General features: G+C 38.3%; 1 protein-coding gene across 1 annotated transcript; it reads left to right on the top strand.

Moving 5' to 3' along the window:
• The first annotated feature begins 386 nt into the window (after window positions 1-386).
• LOC142831322 (membrane cofactor protein-like) lies at window positions 387-1,388 on the top strand. Its single transcript, XM_075941324.1, has one exon. The coding sequence runs from the start codon at window positions 387-389 to the stop codon at window positions 1,386-1,388; it is 1,002 nt and encodes a 333-aa protein (XP_075797439.1).
• Window positions 1,389-22,181: the final 20,793 nt, after the last annotated feature.

Raw genomic sequence — 22,181 nt, 5'->3', positions numbered from 1 at the left:
CGCAAATATTTATCATTAGGCTTATTTAGGGGCAAATTCAGACAGAAAGCACTAATAATAAATCATCTAGGAATCCATCTTCATAAATAAACCCCATTGCTGATAAACAAAAATTAAGTATTGTAGATGGAGGCAGCTAAACCAAAACAGCTTTTCAGCGAGATTCCCTTGATTTTTGAAAGACCCAACCAACCAGTACTTTTGGTGACTTTCTTCCTGGGCGTGGACCAAGCCACGCCCATCTGTCTTTTAGACTTGACACTAAGTGGATGTAGGGATTGTTGCGTATGGTAATCAGACTAAGAAAGGCCTGCCCTAGACTTTTGGGTATCCTTTTCTTTTTCAGCTCGTTTAAATAAAGCCTGACCTGTTCAGTAGTGAGCCCGATGCCTCTCCAACATCAACCAGAACACTTTTCTGCTCAGCGCTTTCTTGCGCCCCTCCTGGTGGCCCTGATGTCTACATCTTCTGACGCCTGTGGTAAGCCACCATGGTTTCCAAACATGCAGCTCAATGGCGATCCTAAAGACAGTTATGGGACTGGGGAAAAAGTGGAATACTCATGTAGACCAGGATATACACGACGACCTACTGTCAACATCTCCAGTGTGTGCACTGCAGACGGCCAGTGGTCACCCATTTCAAAGGATGCTTGTTACAAAAAATCATGTCCAAGGCAAGAAGATCCCGTAAATGGTCAAGTAAACTACCTGAATGGAAGTTCTGAATTTGGTACACAAATTCAATATACTTGCCATGCTGGCTTTGTCTTAATTGGTGACGGAATTCTATATTGTCTTCTTGCAGGATCAGATGTACAGTGGAGTGCTGATCCCCCAATATGTACAAAAATTTTATGTCAGCCACCTCCAAATATAAAAAATGGAGAATTTTTCCCAAGTCACAAAGACGTATTTGAATACCATGAAGTGGCAACTTACCAATGTAACCGTGTTCCTCCTGGTGAGGATGAACTGTCCCTTGTTGGTGAGAGACAGATCTATTGCTCTGAAAATAGAGAATGGAGCGCTAACCCTCCTGAGTGCAAAGTGGTCAGATGTCCATATCCCGTAATTCAGAACGGGAGACAGACGTCAGGATTCAGTAAGAAATACTCCTATAGAGCAAGGGTTATGTTTGAATGTAACCAGGGGCTTTTCCTTCATGGCAGCGACACTGTCATGTGTGAGGGTAATAATACATGGCAGCCACCAATTCCAATATGTCGGAGTGAGCCCCCTCCTCCCCCACCTCTCCTTTCTCCCCCTCCTGCAATACCTTCCAGCACAAGTGTTCTGAGCTCTATCAAAGGAGAAGCATTTGGTTTTGGAGATTTAAACGGATGGATCATCTCTCTGATAATGATGGCTGTGTTAGAGCTACAGTAATTTGCACTGCTCATTCTGACATTTTCATAGAGCGAAGAAGAAAAGAATAAACTGGAAATGTCAGCTGCCAGAATAAATAAGTTATTCTAAGCACAGCAGGCTGAATGGTTTTCATACCCTGTTTTATTGGTGTAGGAGCATCTTTTTTCTATGTGTTTCTTTCATTGGTTAAATAAAGAGACTGCCTTGGCCTTTTGATAGGGCAGAAAATTAGGTGGGTGGAGTAGACAGAACAGAATTCTGGGGAGAAGGAAGTGTGGCAGATGCCATGCCTCTCCTCTCTGAGACAGATGCTGGTTAGACTCATACTGGTAAGCCACAGTCAAGTGGCAATACAAATGAATGGAAATGGGTTAATTAAGAAGTGAGAGTTAGCTAATATGAGGCTAGAAATAATGGGCCAGGCAGTGTATAAATGAATGTAATTTGTCTGTTGTTATTTCAGGGTATAAGCTAGCCAGGCGGCTGGGAGCCAGGTGGTGGGAAGAAGCCCACCACTCCTTTTACAAAATTTTATATTCTATCATTTTAGTTCTATTAAAACATCTTCAGATATACAATAACTGTACTGTAATTTCACTCTTGTAGCTGCAACTGTTTTTCATAATGGGAATGCAATGGGGGCATAATGTAGTTTGAATGTAGTTATTCTTTGAAGTTGGGTTAGGAACATATTTACTATTTGCCCTTAAATAAAACACACACACACACACACACACACACGACTTTTTGGTAGCCTCAATATATAGAAATTGTATGACCTGCGCACTACCCAGTTCAAAATAAAACTGTCTTTCATTCATTAATGATGATTTCAGGATTATTTGTACAAACACTGATGCTAACTCTTTACTTTCAATTCTTTATGTGTGAAAACTTTAAGATCACAATTTTCATTGAAGAAAGCACTTACAAGTATGAATACTCTGAGTCAACTTTTATTCATTAAAACCAGAAAATCTGCAAAGCGAGACTAGGACATGTTTGGCTTCCTTGGCTAGGAATATTGCAAAATTTTCATAAATTAGTCAGTGACTTTCTTTTTCATTTCTGTAGTTTTGTAATATCATTACTGCTTACTTAAGGAAGCTTAACTGTATCTTACTAGTTTGTACTTCAATAAATGTCAATAAACATCATGCATGCCACTATGAGTTAGCACAACCCTGAAATCTATAAAAGTATTGGCTCTCATTTCCAAGTGAATGACTCAACCCTCCTCATATTTTCCATAAAAAATATTTCATATATTGAGTAACCCACTCTTAAGACCTGGCTATGGGTAGTTCTTAACTATCTTAAACGGAATCTTGTTTTAAACAAGTCATCAATAAGTAGGTAGTTTCATATAGAACAAATTCAAATAAACCGAAGTTGTACCAGAATCTAGTCCACTTATAACATCTTGGCCATTAGAAGCCCTCAGATCTGGAGTATCAATTCTTACCTCTTCTCATGAAATGCTGAAAATCAAGCAACATATTCCATAGAAAGCAACTTTACCTGGTGCACTATAAATGTGTTATTTTAAAGAATGAGAGACACAAAAATATTTCATATGAATGGTTATGCTCAGAGAGGTATCATTTTCCTCCTGTCTAGATGGTCTCTCCTGAGAAGACCAGGAGGAAGATAAAGGAGACTGCCTTTCTAATTCAAATCATATTCTTAAACCTTGAATTTTAAACATTTATACACACACACACACGTATGTGCCATGTATCACACATAGCTATTTATCTGCATAGGTTGGATCAAAAGTTTCTTTGAGAGGAATATGACTGAGATTAAAGAGTGACTCAAAATGACAGTGTTTCATGCATTCAGACATGTGGACCACACAATAGAAGTGCTCCTTCCTTGGGAACCCCTGAAGGCTCCTTAAGATTATAATATTGGAACAGAAATAAACAAGAATTCTGCAATCAGCTGAAATAAAGTTTGATATTACTGTTCTGATCTGATTTTCAAGAAAGTACTAATTATTAATAATCAAGAAATAGAGACGGAGCACAAGCAAGGAACTCAGGACCTCGAGGGGTGCACCCACACACTGAGACAATGGGGATGTTCTATTGGGAACTCACCAAGGCCAGCTGTCCTGGGTCTGAAAAAGCATGGGATAAATCCGTACTAGCTGAACATAGCGAACAATGAGGAATACTGAGAACTCAAGAACAATCGCAGTGGGTTTTTGATCCTACTGCACGTACTGGCTTTGGGGGAGCCTAGGCAGTTTGGATGCTCACCTTAGGAGACCTGGATAGAGGTGGGCGGTCCTTGGGCTTCCCACAGGTCAGGGATCCCTGATTGCTCTTCGAGCAGATGAGGGAGGGTGACTTGATCGGGGGAGGGGGAGGGAAATGGGAGGCGGTTGTGGGGAGGAGGCAGAAATCCTTAATAAATAAATAAATTAAATAATAATAATAATAATAAAGAACTAATAGAAAAAAATCTAATAACATTTAAACTGACTATTTTATGCTTAAAGTGAATTTATTCTTATACAAAATATATTTTTCCAGGCTGAAGATAAAATTTGGTGCTAAAATGCCATTCTAGCATGTGTAAGACTGAGTTTGAACCTAGCACTGAAAAAAATATTCCAATTAATTATTGGTATTTGAGGTTTTGTTTGATAAATGATTTACCTTAGTATAAAACACAATAATTTTCTGTTAAAAAAAAGTTCAAATCAAAGAAAAAAAGCATATTTGGATTAAAAACTTTTAAGAGCAAAAATACAACAAATCGGCAATTTTCATACACAGTGGCAGTAATTCATTTTATTGAAAACTGGCTCTTCAAATCTGTTTAGAATAAGACTTTACATCTGATCTTGGACATAGCGGTGCAGATCTCTAATTCTGTCTGCGTGTGAAGCTAAAGTTTCACCCCTATCGTAAAAGATCTCACAGACCTCAGAGTTTTCACACAGCGTTTTTATTAAGCTGAATAGGAACAGTGAGGAAAAGAAGTGATGGGAAAAAGGATAACATAAGATTTGGAAAAAGACATAAATCATTTTTTTCAAATGCAAAATGTAATTAAAGAAATCATAAAACTATTCGATCTGTAGAAGTTTAATAATTTGTTTAATATGAAGTATATAAGACATTTTTCTTTCACTCTTGTAGTCTAGGTGTATCTTAAACTCATAATCTTTATGACTAAACCCTCAAAATAGTAGGATTATTGGTGTGTGCTGCCACAGTTGGCTGTACAAAGAGTTCATAGACACTCTGAAGTGTTCAGTATAATTTATTTTTTTTAATTAAGGCACAAAACTATGCCTAAAAAACTTATCATAACTATGATAAATGAAAGCTTGAAAACCATGAAATGTTTTTAAGTGTTAATAGTTCTTTTCTAATCACCCGTAGATTGTTTTTTCTTTTTTTAAATTAATTTATTTATTTATTTATTAAAGATTTCTGCCTCCTCCCTGCCACCGCCTCCCATTTCCCTCCCCCCTCCCCAATCAAGTCTTCCTTCCTCCACAGCCCAAAGAGCAATCAGGGTTCCCTGCCCTGTGGGAAGTCCAAGGACCACCCACCTCCATCCAGGTCTAGTATGGTGAGCATCCAAACTGCCTAGGCTCCCACAAAGCCAGTACGTGCAGTAGGATCAAAAAACCCCAGTGTCATTGTTCTTGAGCTCTCAGTAGTCCTCATTGTCCGCTATGTTCAGCGAGTCCGGTTTTTTTTTTTTTTTTTTGATTTTCGAGACAGGGTTTCTCCGTAGCTTTTGGTTCCCGTCCTGGAACTAGTTCTTGCCAGGCGGTGGTGGCTCACGCCTTTAATCCCAGTACTCGGGAGGCAGAGGCAGGCGGATCTCTGTGAGTTCGAGGCCAGCCTGGTCTACAAGAGCGAGTCGGTTTTATCCCATGCTAATTCAGACCCAGGCCAGCTGGCCTTGGTGAGTTCCCGATAGAACATGCCCATTGTCTCAGTGTGTGGGTGCACCCCTCGCGGTCCTGAGTTCCTTGCTCGTGCTCTCTCTCCTTCTGATCCTGATTTGGACCTTGGATGAAGAACGTATGGAATATATACATATTAGAGTACTACTCAGTAGTAAAAAACAATGACTTCTTGAACTTTGCATGCAAATGGACAGAAATAGAAAACACTACCCTGAGTGAGGTAAGCCAGACTCACCCCTAGATTGTTAGTGTTATGATTTGAACAAGAAATGTTCCCAGCTGTCGTTTGTATTGAACATTTGTTTGACAGCTGATAATATTGTTTTGTAATATTCTGGAAACTTTATATGGTTGTGTCTAGCTGAAGGATATGTCATTAAAGGTATGGTTTTTTTTTTGGGGGGGGGATGACTGTATCACGTCCTAATGTTTTAAATGGATCTTAAGAAAATGAGACTACACAATTCAAATCATTTTGACAAAACAGATGTTTATTTCTGTATAAGAGTGTATACTGACACTTAAGCAAGCAAGCAGGGTAGGCTAAGCAAGAGAAAGTCTCACTGGGCTTCTAAGCCTAGTGCCATGGGGTCATCATTCTGAATGGTCAAATAACCCATACAGAAAACGGATGCCTGCAATTGGACTGTTGCTATGATCAAACCTGACCATATGGTCCTTAGGTATTGTTAGCAGTTTGCAAAGATTTGGAAATTTTGGAGGCACACATTAGAGAAGTCATAGAATATCATAAACAGAACGGACAATTCTTGGAGGTAAGACCAGAATGACATTAAAAAAAATTGACTAGTAGTGGCCTGTGAGACAGCAAGCACATCACATAAAGGTATTTGCCACATAAGCCTAGTAACCTGAATTTGATTACTTGGGCATACATTATGAGGGGGGGAAGAGAATTGGCTCAGCAAAACTGTCATTTACTGATGGACACATGAGCCATCCATGCTATGCTCCTGTGCTCAAAGATCTTGCTTCCTTTCAATCCACGTTGCTCTTCTCTCATCCCTTCTTTTTGGAATGAGACACTTCCCTTTGCTCCTTTATACCTTGGGATTATGTAACCTGTGTTTCATTTTACAGGAGCTCAGAGTTCAGAGATTGCCTGGAGTCTCAGAGGAGATTTTGACGTTAAGACTCTTGAATAATGTTGGAATTGTGAACACTTAGGGAACTCCCAGAGATGGACTAAATACATTTTGCAATACGATTTGGTGAGGAGTCAGCATAGAATATTAAGGTTTGAATAGGAAATGTCCCCACAGGCTCCAATGTTGAACACTTGGTTCCTAGCTCCTAACATTATTTTGAGAGGTTCTAGGATGTAAAATGAAACCTGTTGAAAGAAAATGGATCACAGGAGACCTTCGCAAATGAGATTTGGTCTCTGATGTTTCTTATCTATTGTGAAAAAATGAGTCCCATCTTCATAGTCTCCTGCAACAAAGATATTGTACCCAAGTTTCTGAAATCAAGCAGTCATAAGTTGAATCCTCCTAAAGTGAGCCAAAATAAATATGTTCACTTTTTAAATTATTTCAAGTATTTTATCATAGTTTAAATAGACTCATAATATATACATATTACACATGTAAATACAAACAGACCACATATGTGGTGTATGCATGTGTATGTGATAAGTGATGATAAGTGAATATATTAAACACAACTTTATAAAATACAAAGTTTAGGAATGAACTTCCATCTAATTCCCATGTCCACCTGAAGGTGACATTCTGCTGAGTACCATTGTTTATCTTCTCTCTTACTCTTCTGTTGAGAGAAGTTTCTGTCCTGCCCGTTACCACAGCCATTTAGTGCCAAATAAACACACAGAGGTCTATATTAATTATAAAGAGATTGGCCTATTAGCTCAGGCTTCTTACTAACTCTTGCAACTTTTATTAGCCCATAATTCTTGTCTGTGTTAGACACATGGCTTCGTACCTTTTTCAGCACATCTCGCTTGCTCTGTATCTGGCTTCCTTTGTGTCTGGGTGACGACTGTGGGCTAAAACTTTCCTCTTCCCATAATTCTCATTGCCATGCCTCTACTTCCTGCCAGCTTGCCATTACCCTGCCTATACTTCCTTCCTAGCTACTGGCCAATCAGCATTTTATTAAAACTAATACAAGTGACAGGATAAAAGACCACTGTCCCACAGCACTCTTCTTAGCATCACACTTCCATCCATTGTAAGAGATTCATTTAGAGACATAAGTGGATTTGGTACCCATATCATACCATATCATACAAATGAGTCCATGGAATCCCCTACTTTTTCTTATCTTTACATCCCTAGCAAACAAGTATAAACAGACCAGCAGCTATATCCTCAGGCTTCAGATGTGTTGCTAATGCTATGGCAGGAATGTGATCTCCAGTGATAGGCTTCCTTTCCAAGCAACACCCAGCTTGGCTCATTCTCAGACTACATATTTTTAATGGAATGGCATTCAGACATCCTGAGTATCTGTACAGATTGGAACTGTTTATCTCTAAACCAGAAACAATTGTTTGATGTTGAAGTATAGAGTCTGTACTTACTGTAGAAAACACACATACAAACCCCAAGTGAAATCCCAGTGGTTTTAAACACCTGCCATAAGAAGACACTGCTCCTGACATCATAACCTAGGCCCTCCATTCCCGAATGTGGGGAAGGACTCAGTGAAGTTCCACACCTATCTGATGAGCCACTGAGGCTACAACAAATTAGTCCAAACAAGGCAATACCTCATATCTGGTTATACTAAAGAAACAAAGAAATAAGAGAGAGTGGGGAAAGCATGGCAAAGAGGAAATAAAAAGAAACTCACTGAGGATATACAAATCTTCAAAGCCTAAAAAATTAAAATGTTTTTCTCTGTTGGTAGTCGTGAGATGTATACTCCCTCACCACCCTTCAGATATTCTGGAAATGGTGTCAGAGTCTGTAAAGAACATGGTGTTTCCACTCTTGATTAAAAGAAATCTATCCTAAGAGGGCTTGAGAACTGTGAACACAGGCGTTACTGACTGTACTCGGTGAACTGCTCATATTTTATCTTCTTTTGCCATCTATTTCTTTATCATGGGGGACCAAGGCACTTTGTTTTCCAAAGCATCTCCCGATTCTACTTCTTATCCTTAGTTCTCCATGAAATCAGACTGACAAGGGTTTTTAAGGAATGAAGTCTCTCCTTTCAAAAGAAGGCAGTTGTCGCGCAGTGAACCACTATGTTCCAGTGAGTGCTTTTCTCAACTTCACGAGTTTGTTGCTCTCGCTATGCATGTTCCGCAGTGGCAACCCCACCAACTTGTTTTCTGGGAAATATTTAATTGAATAACAGTGCTGTAGTCGAACACTTGAAATGACTCAGTGATAGCCACTCCTGGACACAGAAAATACTAGATACAGAAATGTATTATGTAGCACTTGAAAATACAATATTCCTGTGGGCTGAGAAAAAGTAGATTTATACGCAAAAAGGCTGTTTCTGGTGCTTTTGTGTGTTTTTTTAGCTAGCTCAAGACTAAAATATAAAAATTTTCAAAGCTAGTGTATTTAAATGAGCAGCAATTCACAGACAATCCACAAAGCCTATTGATTCAAAGCAACACAGGCTATTAGACCAAATGACTGGGGTAAAACCATAAGGAGCAGCTAGAACAGTGAGAGAAGAACACAAGAGATGCTCAGAAACACTGAAAAGTGGGTCAACATATCACAAGCTAAAAACCTCCCCCTTATGCCCCAAACACACTTCACAGTCACCATTCAAATGAGTTATAAGACTCCTGTTAGCATTATCCTTTTCCTATGCAATTAAATTGCTTTCAATCACAGTATTATTTGCCATATTACCACATTAAATTATTGTCAAGCCTTTTTCTTTAGGGTTAACAGTACCATGTCATTATAAAAATGAGTTCGAGGCCAACCTGGTCTACAAGAGCTAGTTCCAAAACAGGCTTCAAATCTACAGAGAAACCATGTCTCAAAAAACAAAACAACAACAAAAAGTTGGGGTTTTTTTGTTGCCTCTTGGCAAGCCATTTGACTTTTTAAAAAAGTCTTAGGAAGAAAAAGAAAAATAGAAATGATGCAACTATATTTTTATATCAAAAACTAGACAAAGTTTAAGTAAACATTTCCATTATGAAGCTTTAAATGATGTACCACAGAAGCTAAAATGAAACATAACTCACTTAGAATGTTCAACTCAGGGAAAATAGAGTTTTATTCTAACAAATGTGCCTATATTTGCTTTGTATAATAAAAAATATGTAAACATAAACATTAATAATCACATTAACTACACATGTATAATTATAATTGTTGGATAGATTAACATGAATATTAATTATATATATAATTGATAACACAAAAATAGACCTTTCTATATATGTGACTACATATAGTTTATATGTGTGTGCATATCATTTTTATATAGCTGTGCTTATTAGAAAATAAAGGTAAAATGAAAATGCTTTTTTACTGTATGAAGATCAGTTCCATATCTGGAATTCTGTAAGGCCCCACCATCTTTTAACCCAATGTTATTCTGGACTATTTATTCTTGGATAATCACATGGATTAAATAAATGTCTGGATATAAGAAAATGCACGAATCCCTGGTGCTGACAGTAGGAACATCAGCAATGATTCCCCACTCCACCCCTGGTCAGTATTTGGAGAAAGCTGCTCCAAACATGGTGTTTGAAGACAGGATCTGAGACAGAAGAACACTGGGCTCTGGTCAGAAAATCAGGTCCTTCCCTTGCCTAAATCGATCTGTCTTAATGTTTTAAACAGATTTACTTTCTTTCTCACATGGCTGTTTGTAACATTAAAAAGATACTCTGAAGACAACGTTGGCAGCCATCCTAAGACTGTTCATCTTATGCTTCAAAATAGGGTATTTCTCTGGCCTGGAACTCATCAATTAAGCTAGACCAGCTGGCCAGTGAGTCTCAGTGAGCCAAATATCCCTGATTTTCCAGAACTCGGATTATAAGCAAGTGCCATGGTGTCTGATCTTTAAAAAAAATTATCTGGTTTTCTGGAGATTGAACTCAGGACTTGTACAAGCTATTTCAAGAGCCTGTATATCTGTCAACAGGTTCTTGTTTGTATCTTGGAGTTTTTACCAAATCAGACAGGAAAAAGGGAAGGACAGGACAAAGTTGTGGATAATATATTTTTGTGTGATTGGCCAAGATATTTTCATTACACAAGGCTCAGTTTCCATTTATTTGAAATGAAGATAATAGTAGATACTATATTATATTATTATTAAATTAAATTATCCATTATAGGCATGGCCTAAGAAAGAATGCATGTCCTAAATTATATATGTTGATATGCATCAGCTAACAGAATGAAACTAACTTAGGTGACATGGTCTCATAATAGAGGAAGTCTGAAAATTCATTCTAACTGTTTACTGTCAAGGTCAAACCCAAATGTGTACAGCAGCCCTAGTATGTCATGATACCCATTTTGAAGAGAATTAGCTTTCAGTTGCTTCTGAATTTATAACACAGGAAAAGTGTCTCCATGATTTATTCTGTGAACTGTACAGCAAAATGTGTAGCTGCAGAGGGGAAATGGATTCTGTATTATAGTCCACTTTCTATATGCTAACTTAGCCATTCAAATGAAGGAAGTCCCCAACTTACATTACATAAATGAGAAAACAGCTCAGTCTAGTTATCATGTACCAGAGTAGATCCAAAGTTCTGCAATAAAATGTGCTTAACTGCTTTAGAGGTAAGGGATCTTCAGCTAAGAGAGGTAAAACAACTAGCTCAGTTATCCCACAGAAAGTCTATGGACATATGAGATTTCATACCTGTAGGGTAGAAAGTCTGAGCATACTTCTGGATTTTGAAAACCCACAAATCCCTGGGCTTGCCCCAGGCTCAGGTCTTGAAGTCCCACCAATCACCACCCAAGATATTTCCACCCTGGAAAATTTCACCTCCAATAAATCCTATAGAAGCCTGCTTTCTGCTCAGGTCTTTTCTGCTTCTCACTGAAGCAGAGGGTTCCACCCTCTTGTGTCTTTCCCAATAAATCTCTTGTAAAGGGTTTGTTGTAAAGTGTGATTTTGTGGTATTCATTGGCTCCTGACTTCCAGCATACCTTTCTCCTCAGATCTGCAAGCTTGTGTTAGGGAAACCTTTCTCTTCAGAGCTGTAATAGCCCAAGTACTTCTTGTATAACACTATACAATATTGTGTTTATTTCTGCATAGCTATGATATCTCTCCAACACAGGAATATTTCCCTATGAAGAAGTTGTGGGTCACTTCTTAGATGATATGTTAACAGGTTAGTTTGGGTTTCATAGGAACACAGTAAAGCTGTATGTCACACATCAGGATGATCAAAATCTCAGCTTTTCTTCCTTTAAACTGTTTTTCTCATCCTTCTTTGGATGCCTTCATCTACTTTCCTCTCTTTTTCATATCTGCTTTCACTGTGATCCAAATGTGTGCATATGTACAGAGACTTTTCAGTATCAACTTCAACTCTAACATACACCATCTGCTTTTAATCCTATGTCTTCTCAAATTCTAAATTTCATGGAGCTCACTAATGTCTCTTTCCAAGCCTGCCTATTCAAGACTTTGCCAATATATTTATGTGTATCTGCTGGACAGTTCTATCAGGTGTTGTGTAGCACTTTCTTCTGAGGTTAAAAGTCTTCCAGCTTGGAGGGAAACATGTTAAGGACTGGGGATATAAAAGAAAAGGGAGGGAGGGAGGGAGAGAGAGAGAGAGAGAGAGAGAATATTTTAGTACAGTATGTTAACAAGGAGGTGAAACGAAAGAATGTTTTGTTGTTTCTGGAGAGTGGGTGAAACACTCTATCCTACAAGGAAGCTCCATTAAAAAAGAAAGTAAACAACTCAAAAAATATTCAAGCAATTCCTGAAACGGATAAAATTCACTAGGTTCTTGCTACTCCAAGAGCGTAATGGCAGGAAAGACTGCTAGGAATCACATTTAGACAAGCCGAACTGCAAAAAAAGAAGACATTTGGAATTTATCAGCCATGCTTATGACTGAAAGAAACAGAGACCAGCCTGGGAGCCTAGAAGAAGCAGAGATCAGCTGAACTGTCTAGAAAAGACCCATACCAACTGACTTACATGGAAGCCATGCTCTCCAACTGAAGCTGCCTATGGACTGTACAGTGTACTACAGTACATTGTATGCGTCCACCCTTGGTGACCCTTTACCTGTGCTGGAGTGCACTTTATGGATGCCATTGTATCTGAGTCATTTCCATTCCTGTAAGTAAACTCTCACTCACATTCCTGTACATAATCCCAACTAAACTCACTGATTCACCAGCATAAATAAACAAATCAATTAACTGATTAAAGTGAACAAATAAGTAAAGCAGCCCTGGTGTTGAACCTGTTGATTGTCTCTGTATTTCTCAATTGAATGCATTTCCCTGGTAATGAGATTTCCAAACAGGACTGGAATTTATCATTTCTCTTGTAACTGTTGTTGAAGGAGCTGCGGGCTGCGTTCCTGCCGCCCGGCTCCCAGCCACCGGCTAGCTTTACCTGAAATAACAACACACAAACTGTATTCATATAAACACTGCTTGGCCCATTTTTATTAATGTGTGTAGCACCACGAGGTGGTGATTTATCTTGCCTAACCCATATTTAGTAATCTGTGTAGCACCAGTCTTACCGGGAAAGATTCAACATGACTGACCTGGCGGCTTACTTCATCGCATCTGCCCCAGAGAGGAGAAGCATGGCATCTGAGCTCACTTCCTCTTCCTCCCAGCATTCTGTTCTGTTTACTCCACCCACCTATGTTCTGACCTATCAGGTCAAGCAGTTTCTTTATTAACCAATGAAATCACCTATATCAGACTGTGACTCCCTTCATCCTGGTTTCCACAGATGGCTCAGAAAGCAAGGGTGATATTACTTTTCTTTCTCATTTTTATTTGTTTTTCCCTATTACCATAATTCCTTTTGCAAACCATATTTCAAGTTATCTATTCCCTCTGAAAATCTCAGTTTTAATCATTTTCTTAGGCAGGAACATTCATTTACAATTCCCCTCATACAGCATCTATTTATTTGTTACCCAAATTTCCTTTGTCATCAGTGTGCCAACTTGGTTTTGATAGTTTTTTAATAGATTGCATGGCATTGCTTTGTCAAATTTGTTTCAAACTGAGCAAACTTGCAATGAGATTTTAAAAGCAAACCTTTTAACTATGGTTTGTACATAGTGTGTATGTGTTTTCACTAGAAATCAGGAGTTCTTTTGTGTGTTTTTGTTTTTTCTTGAAAATATTCTTCTCTCATACAATACATCTCAACCACAGTTGGCCCCTCTCCACTCCTTCTAGCTTCTCCGGCCCCCATTCCACTCCCTCTCCATTTCCTTTCAGAAAAAGAGCAGGCCTCCAAGAGAAAACAACCAAACACAACAAAATAAGATACAGTAAGATAAGAAGCTCTCACACCAAAGTTGGACAAGGCAATTCAACAGGAGGAAAAGAGTTCCAAGAGCAAATGAATCAAAGACATGCTTGCTCCTACTGTCAGAAGTCCCTCAAAACCACCAAGCTAACAGCTATAGTATATATGCAGAGGATCTGGTGCAGAGCAGTGCAGGTCCTGTGCTTGCCAATTCAGTCTGTATGTGTGATCCCATAGGTACTCTACTCTGTTGACTCAGTGGGCTGTGCATCCTCCTAGTGTTCTCCATCCCCAGTTTTAAATAAAGCCACAATGAACATAGTTGAGTAAGTGTCCTTGTGGTAGAATGGAATGTACTTTGGTTACATGCTCAAGAGTAGTATAGCTGAGTCTCGAGGAAGATTGATTTCCAGTTTTCTGGGGAGGAACAATATTGAACTTTTAGTGGCTGATCAGTTTGCATTCCCACCAGTTTTGGAGGAGGGTTTCCCTTGCTTTCCATCCTCTCCAGCATGAGCTATTACTCGTGTTATAGATCTCAGCCATTCTGACAGGTAAGTGGAATCACAAATTAGTGTTTATTTGCATTTTACTAAAGGCTAAAGATGTTGGACATTTCTTAATTTTTTTTCAGTGAGTTGAAATTCCTCTATTGAGAATTCTGTTTAGATCTGACCCATTTTTAGTTGGATTATTTGATTTTTTTACGTGTAGTTTCTTGAGTTCTTTGTGTACATTGGGTAATAATCCTCTACCGAATGTGAAGCTGGTTAAAGAAAGAAAGAAAGAAAGAAAGAAAGAAAGAAAGAAAGAAAGAAAGAAAGAAAGGAAGGAAGGAAGCTTTTTCCCATTCTGTAGGCATGATATCACCATGATCCAGCCCTTTATCACAGATCAAGTGATAAACTGCCTAAGAGAAATCTAGCCTCTAAAACTAAGCTAAACAAACCTATTCACATTAGAAAGTTCCAAACCTCAGGTGTTTGGTGATTTCAAAGGAAAACCGACTAATACATCCTTCTTAATTTCTGGTTGGAGATTCTTCTCTTTAGCCAAGGTGTTGGCTCAGATGATTACAGTTAGGCAATAAATTAAAATCACAACATGCAAAATCCAAGAAGCGGTGTGGCATTCCAGAAGCTGTGAGTGTGAGTGTGAAGTAACACAACCTTAAAGTTTCATTTACCTGAACCATCGTTTAGTACTGCAGGAAAATGATTCTAAATCTGGTGAGTCTGGTTCTAAATCTTAGTGTTTTCACAAGTTCTCTGGCAAAGGATTTTGTGTGGTAGAGCAAATAATGTAATTTATAAGATGCCTAATACACACACACACACACACACACACACACACACATATATATACATATACATATACATATACATATACATATACATATGTTCTTAGTGATACGGAAGCTCAACCAATTACATCTGGTTAGGGTGTGGTTGCCTGGAGCCCAGGTAGAAAAACAGGGAGATTTAGGTGCACAGTCTCTCTCTATACAGTGCTCGCCGCAACATTTTGGATTTCAGACCTCCCACTATTAAAATATAACTGTTGTTCTTGAGCTGGTCTGGTTATTTATCACACCGACCTAATTCGTCTGCATCTTAGCATATATTAATAAGTGGCATTTATTCAGTTATTGAGGAAAATCACCTACTTGTGTGGGGCACTAAGTCACTGTTGTTTGTCTTTGTTGTTATAGTATACAATGGTAAAGAAAATGATTCTCATATAGCTAGGGCTCTATTTTTCATTTGTCCTATTACTTTGTTTTCAAAAATTTGTCTAATTTTAGCAGCTATATCTTTCAAAAGTGAAACAATGTGCAAAGGGGCTTTCAATTATGACTTAATCATGAAAATATATCATAGTCACTCAAATCATGAATCCAATTATACATCACATATTTTATCTGTCCTAAATTTTATATCAAAATTCCTTTATAAGAATTTTATAATATTTAAATTAACTCAAACAATTCACATTGCAGAATACTGATTATGTATGCATATTTTCAGTAAACATTTTAAAAATGTTGTGTGAGCAGTATGCATTTCTATGCATTCTGTGTGTATGCATGAACCTATAGAGACCAGAAGACAGTGTAAGATACCCTGGAACTAGAGTTACAGGTAATTGTGAGTCTCTATGTCGGTGCCAAAATCTGAGTTCTAATACAAGATCATCAAGAGCAGGGTTGTACCATCTATCAAACTGAATTCTTTTTCCAGACCTATATTTCAGCACATATTAATTTTAATATTACATAACACAATCTTCTCTTATTTTTCTTATATGTTTTTCAGGGTTTTTCTTTCTTTTCTCTTTCTTTCTTTCTTTCTTTCTTTCTTTCTTTCTTTCTTTTTTTTTTTTTTTGTAAATTTGAACCAAGCTAGAGGCATCTGAGAAGAAGGAATGCCAATTGAGGAATTGCCCCCAGCAGCCTGGCCTGTAGGCATGTCTGTGAGGCATTTTTTTTGAACACTAACTGATGTAGAAGCACCCCAATTCACTGTAACCAGTGCCATGCCTGAGCAGTCTGTCCTGCATTGTAGATGAAGGCAAACTTAAAAGCAAAGGAGAGTAAGTCAGTAAGTTGAATTCTTCCATAGCCACTGCATCTGCTCCTACTTATACCATCCTGGACTGGGTGCTTTCCTTAATGTCTATTAATGATGAACTGTGATATGGAAATGTAAGGCTAAATGACCCCTTTCCTCCAGAATGAGAATCTTTCATCTTAGCAAAAGAAATCAAACTAGAGTGCTGTCTTAGTTTGGGATTTATTGCTGTGAAGAGACATCATGATACAGCAACACTTGTAAAGAAAACATTGAATTGGGGTTGGGTCTCTTTAAGTTTCAGAGGTTTGGTCAATTGTTATCATGACAGGAGCATGACAGCATGCTTCCTAAATCTTGTCTTACATGTAACTTGAAGCTAACTGATGCACAATAAGAGAAGCTTGAGCAAAAAAGACCACAAAGCATGCCCCCATAGTGACACACTTCCTCCAACAAGGCCACACCTCCTAATAGTGCTACTCTCTTTGTAAGCCTGTCTCTTTCAAACCAACACAGGTGCTTAGGAAAAAGTAAGCATCATAGGGGAATTTATTTAGTTTTAAAATGAATTGAACATAAAGTTTTTCTATTCTAGATTTAGCTGAGTGATCTTGGACAAATAAATATATAATTGAGAATATATATATATTCACCTATACTGAATTTTTTTCACTTATCATTCTACCACATATGTCTTTAAAATGAAGGATGATTTGTGATGATTTTTTTTGTCCTTCACACTCTCTTGCATCTACATATTCATTTTGATTCCCCCTGTCATCCTTCATCTGGACCCTCATCCCCAACTGTTTAAGTGCTGATATCAACAGGCTCCCATCTGTTCCCTAGGCCTCCAGGCTCCTTCTCATCAAATCATGCCCCTGCCAAAATAACCTTTACAAACTATTTTAGTCCATGTGACTACCCACACCCCATCCCAATTAGTCACCGGCTTCCGTTTTTCACAGAATAAAGTTGCTAAAATTTATCCCATAGATCATTGGTTCCACAAGATGCTTCTTGGAAACAAAGATCTGAGAACATATTGGAAAACACAGAACATTTTATGCTTTGCTTGAAATTTCACAGTGAATGTTATTATACCAAAGCCTTCTAAACTATTAACTTCTTACACTCATAAAATTTTGGCCTCAGAATCTCTAACTTCCTTGTCTAGTTCTTATAGCCTTACCAAAGATAAATTGTTCAAAAAATGAGCTCTTCCTTCTCCTAAACTTCTTTAAAACTAACCCTACTACCTTATCCCTACCAAAGAAAAATGTCATTTCCAGGAACTTCCTTGGAAGTAATTAATGACTGACTTTCTTTTCCTTGTTTCATTTTCTACTATCCTTGACCACATCAAAGTCGGGGGTAACTGACCTTCCCTTCTTTGAATTCACTCAATCATTTTCCATAAAACACACTAAAATCATTCCAGCCAAAATATTCATTATCTCATTCTTATAAAACTTTAACAGATTTCTGGAAAGATATCATATCTTTCTATTTACCCTGATTATCAAAAGTTTTTTCTCTATAAAATAGCTAGGATAGCACTTTTAAAATATGAAACAAATATCTGTGTATGAAATATTCAAAGGAGCTATGAAGATGGCTCACTCAGTATAGCCCCTTTATGCCTGTCAAAGCAGCATTGGAGAGATGAAAGACAGAGAAAGGCAAATCCCTAGGTAACTCATGGACTAGATAGTTTGTCCCGGATGACAAATCTCCAGGCCAACCAAGAAGAGATACAACCGTCAAAAAATATGTGGAAACTACCTAAGGACAGACTTCATAACTCTCTAACAACTATATCCATACCCAGCAATTTATGTGCACATCACACACAAGCGCGTGCGCACACACACACACACACATACACACACATACGTTTAGGGTCCATGGGTGATGGAGGAAAAGGGGAAATGATGGAGGAAGGTCATTGGTTAAATAAAAAGAAACTGCTTGGTCCTCATAGGTTAGAAGATAGGTGGGAGGAGTAAACAGAACAGAACGCTGGGAGGAAGAGGAAGTGAGCTCAGACTCCACAGCTCTCCTCTCAGGAGCAGACGCCTCAGAGAGATGCCATGCCCGCTTCCGGGCAGACACACGCGATGAAGCTCTGACCTAGAATCTTCCCAGTAAGACCCGTGCTCACAGATTATTAGAGATGGGTTGATCGGTATATCAGAATTAGCCAGTAAGGGCTAAAGCTAAAGGGCCAAGCAGTGTTTAAATGAATACAGTTTGTGTGTTGCTATTTCGGGGCAAAAGCTAGCCGAGCAGGCGGCTGGGGTGTTGGGGACGCAGCCCCGCCGCCCTTATTACTACACATGGGAAGTACCATAAAAGACCACCAGACACAAATGCAATATGCAAGAGTGCTTAATTAACAAAGAAACTTCCAACAAGTTCAGGTGGCAAAGGGCGAACCCAAGAGGCTCGCAGGCCCCCTTTTAAGCTGGGTTAAGAGATTCCAGGGAGAAGAGTTTAGTCTGAGGGCTGATTGGTGAGTGGAGATTCATCTAGGGACTGATTGGTGGGTGGCTCTAGTGGTTAGGGACTTTCCAGCAGCAGGTTATAGATAGCTATCTTTAGCTATGAGACTGTGGTCATCTGTGAGCCAGCAGAAAACCAAGGGGTGCCTGATGATTGGCTGCCCCTAGGTTAAGGTTTCACCTGAGAACTATCAGACCAGCTTCAACAGGTTGCTGGAAACTAAGGTCTGGTCTCTGGGGGGGGCTACTAGCAAGGCCTGACATGGCCCTTGCCTGGTTCCCCCGGCCCTCTTCATACATACCCACATACACAAACACAAAAAAACAAGCAATGGACTACTACTTTGGCCTATGATGTAATATCATGTCAAAATATACTCCTCACCATGAATATAAAACTATTTCATTAGGTGGAGTGACGACTCTTAAGCATTGAATACTATCTATACAGTTAAAACAGTATTTAGATTTGTAAGAAAATGAAACAGACATACTTCGGTGGAATGCTTCTTTCTGAACAGGCACAGGAAGCTGTCATACTTGATTGAATTGCTTACGAAAGAGAGAAGGCTTTTTATGAATCGTAGTTTCAGAGCCAAGAGAACTACAGAGAGAATGGTCTTCATAAATCTGTTTGTGTTTGCACCTAACTCAGTGGTTATATATTAATTTGCATATGCAAAGGATGAAATAAATTGATAGAGTAAATATGTGGAAACTAGAGGATGAACAAACCAAATTTCCACTGGGATGAAGAATTCAAGTTAAATCTTAAAAAATCAAATATGACAAAGAAGACCATAGCTGGGCAGTAGAATTGAACTACCACTAGACTGACGGTTATTATAAGCATGTCTACATCTTCTAAACAAGTTTAAATTAATGAAACTTATGTACACACCACATTAATAGCCAGGAAAAAAAAACACTGAACTCAATTAGTCCACAATAAAAAGTTCCCAGAATAAAGCATCAAATAACACAACTTGATGCTTTACATACATGAAAACATGGGGTCTGTGATCCTTATCTACCTGTTGGCAGAATCAGATCTGTCTGTCTATCTATCTATCTATCTATCTATCTATCTATCTATCTATCTATCTATCTATCTGTGTGTATACATATATATATGTATATACATATTCATATATATATATATACATATATCAGAAAAACCTTCCAAGTATAGAAGTAATAGTATTTAAAATTAAAATTTTATTTAATGGTGATATAAGATAATTGTGCACTATGGAAACATATTTTGGTGAACTTGAAGATCTACAAAAAATCTTTAAGTAAGAGATAAGAAATATTTTTACAAAAGTAGAGAGAGTTTAAATGACTTATAAGAAAAATCATCAGTTGATATTTTAAGTCTAGAGAAAAGTTTGAAGATTCCAGTAAAAAAAAGTGCTCATTTGAAGAAATAATGGGAAATAATGGCAACATTTTTCAAGCTGTCTGATAGCTTTACATTCTCAGGTTTACAGAATCACACATCTCTTAGATGTAACCAAAGAAAATCATGCTATGACATTTTAATTAAAATGCTGAGGATCAGTGACACACACAGAGAACTTTTCAAATCTTCTAGGGGAATAAAAAGACACAAATGAGAGGTAAGGAAAGAATGATCACAAATAACTCAAAAAGAAAAAAAATAAGAAAGAACAGTAAAAAGAAAGAAAAGCAAAAGAAAAGAAAGCCAGAGAATATTGAATGACTTCATATTAGGCTGAAAAGAGAAACATGTAAGACTAAAATTCCACATCTAGTGAAATTATTCTTTAAAACTAAAATTCAAGGACTAGGGCAGACAGGTCACAGAATAAGACACTTGTCACATACGTGTGAGCTATAGAGTTTGAATCCCCAGAGCCTACGCAAAGTGGGATTTGGTGTGTTATCCAAAAGATAAGAATCATGAAGTCAGGAAGTGGTGCTGGGAGTACAGGGAGAGTTGGAGGAAGCAATGTGGATAGAAATGGACATGATCATATTTTATCATATACATGTACAAGTTTCCTAACTTTTTAAAAGCGGCCTAACTTTTTAAAAGCACCTGGAAGGACCCCCAAGGGAAGTAGGGTATACTAGCAAACTCTGGGCACAGAGAAAAACCCTGCCTCAAATAAAGAAGAGCAATCACAAAAGACACCTGGGATCAACTTTAGGCTTTCACGTGCTTGGGCATATATGTGCACACATATACACTTATGTGTACACACTCGTGTGGACAGACATACACACAAGTGTACATGTTTCTTACCACACACATATACACTTAAAAAAATAAGGTTTAGAAAAGTTGAAGAATTTTCCGACAAATAAAATGCAAAAAAAAATTTGTCAATACCAGGTTTTGTTATAAGAGATGATAAAAGAAGCTCTTAGGGTAGAAAAAAAATAGCATCAAGTAAATAGCTTTATCTATACAAAGGAATAAATGGTAGTGTGTTGTCTAATCTGAAAATATTTCTTGCTTGAATCTTTCTGAAGCTGTTAGAATTCTAATTAGATTTTTGGTTTGGTTCATAGCATCATGCAAATGTTAAATTCCTTGTTGAAAATTGTGCTGTGTCATATCAGATATTAACACTAAGGAAAACCGAAAGAGAATATAAGAAACATTCTGACTATTTTTATAGCATTTTCATAAGCCAGGAATTAATTTATAAAAATAAACCAAGACAGGCCTGCCCACTTCCCTGTTGCCAGAGTGGGCAGACATCACTGCCATGAACAGGTGTGTGGTAGAGAAATGGGAAATATGGAGAAGCTAGATAGTTCTATAAACTATGGAGAGAAACTGAACAGAAGATAAGATGAGGAGGAGGAGCAGGCCGATATGGGTAACCTAGTCTGACACATGGGGTTGTGGGATGTACTGGCCTGTGCAGCTGCTGAGAGCCATTTCTGGGTCAATTATCCAACCACTGTCTGGGTCTATGTTGATGTCTCTGGCCCATGTAACTACTTGGGAGGCTTGGGAGAGCCAGCCCCAGTGATCTGGGCAGCAGAGAACTAGTCCCTCCCTCACCAGCTGCCTCAATGAGAAAACAGTCCCCTCTCACACTGGGAGAACTGGTCCCAGTGATAAGGGCAAGAGGGAGCTGGCCCTGAACCTCAACTGAGAGCTCTAATTCTGGTAGATGCCTTGCCATGGAGCCCTATCCCGCCAGGGCTATAAATTGGCTCATCCTAACATCTACTCTGTCTTTGATCTTCTAGAGTGGATAAAGGAACTACTCCTAAAGAACTATAGCCACAGTATCTCCATGACTTGGGGCAACAACAAGATATCTGAGAGAAGTTTTGGTGA

The sequence above is a fragment of the Microtus pennsylvanicus genome, chromosome 1 (assembly GCF_037038515.1).
Source record: "Microtus pennsylvanicus isolate mMicPen1 chromosome 1, mMicPen1.hap1, whole genome shotgun sequence".
Taxonomy (NCBI): Eukaryota; Metazoa; Chordata; class Mammalia; order Rodentia; family Cricetidae; genus Microtus; species Microtus pennsylvanicus.
Note: the sequence above shows the minus strand (reverse complement) of the source record. Positions and strands in the feature narration are given on the sequence as shown.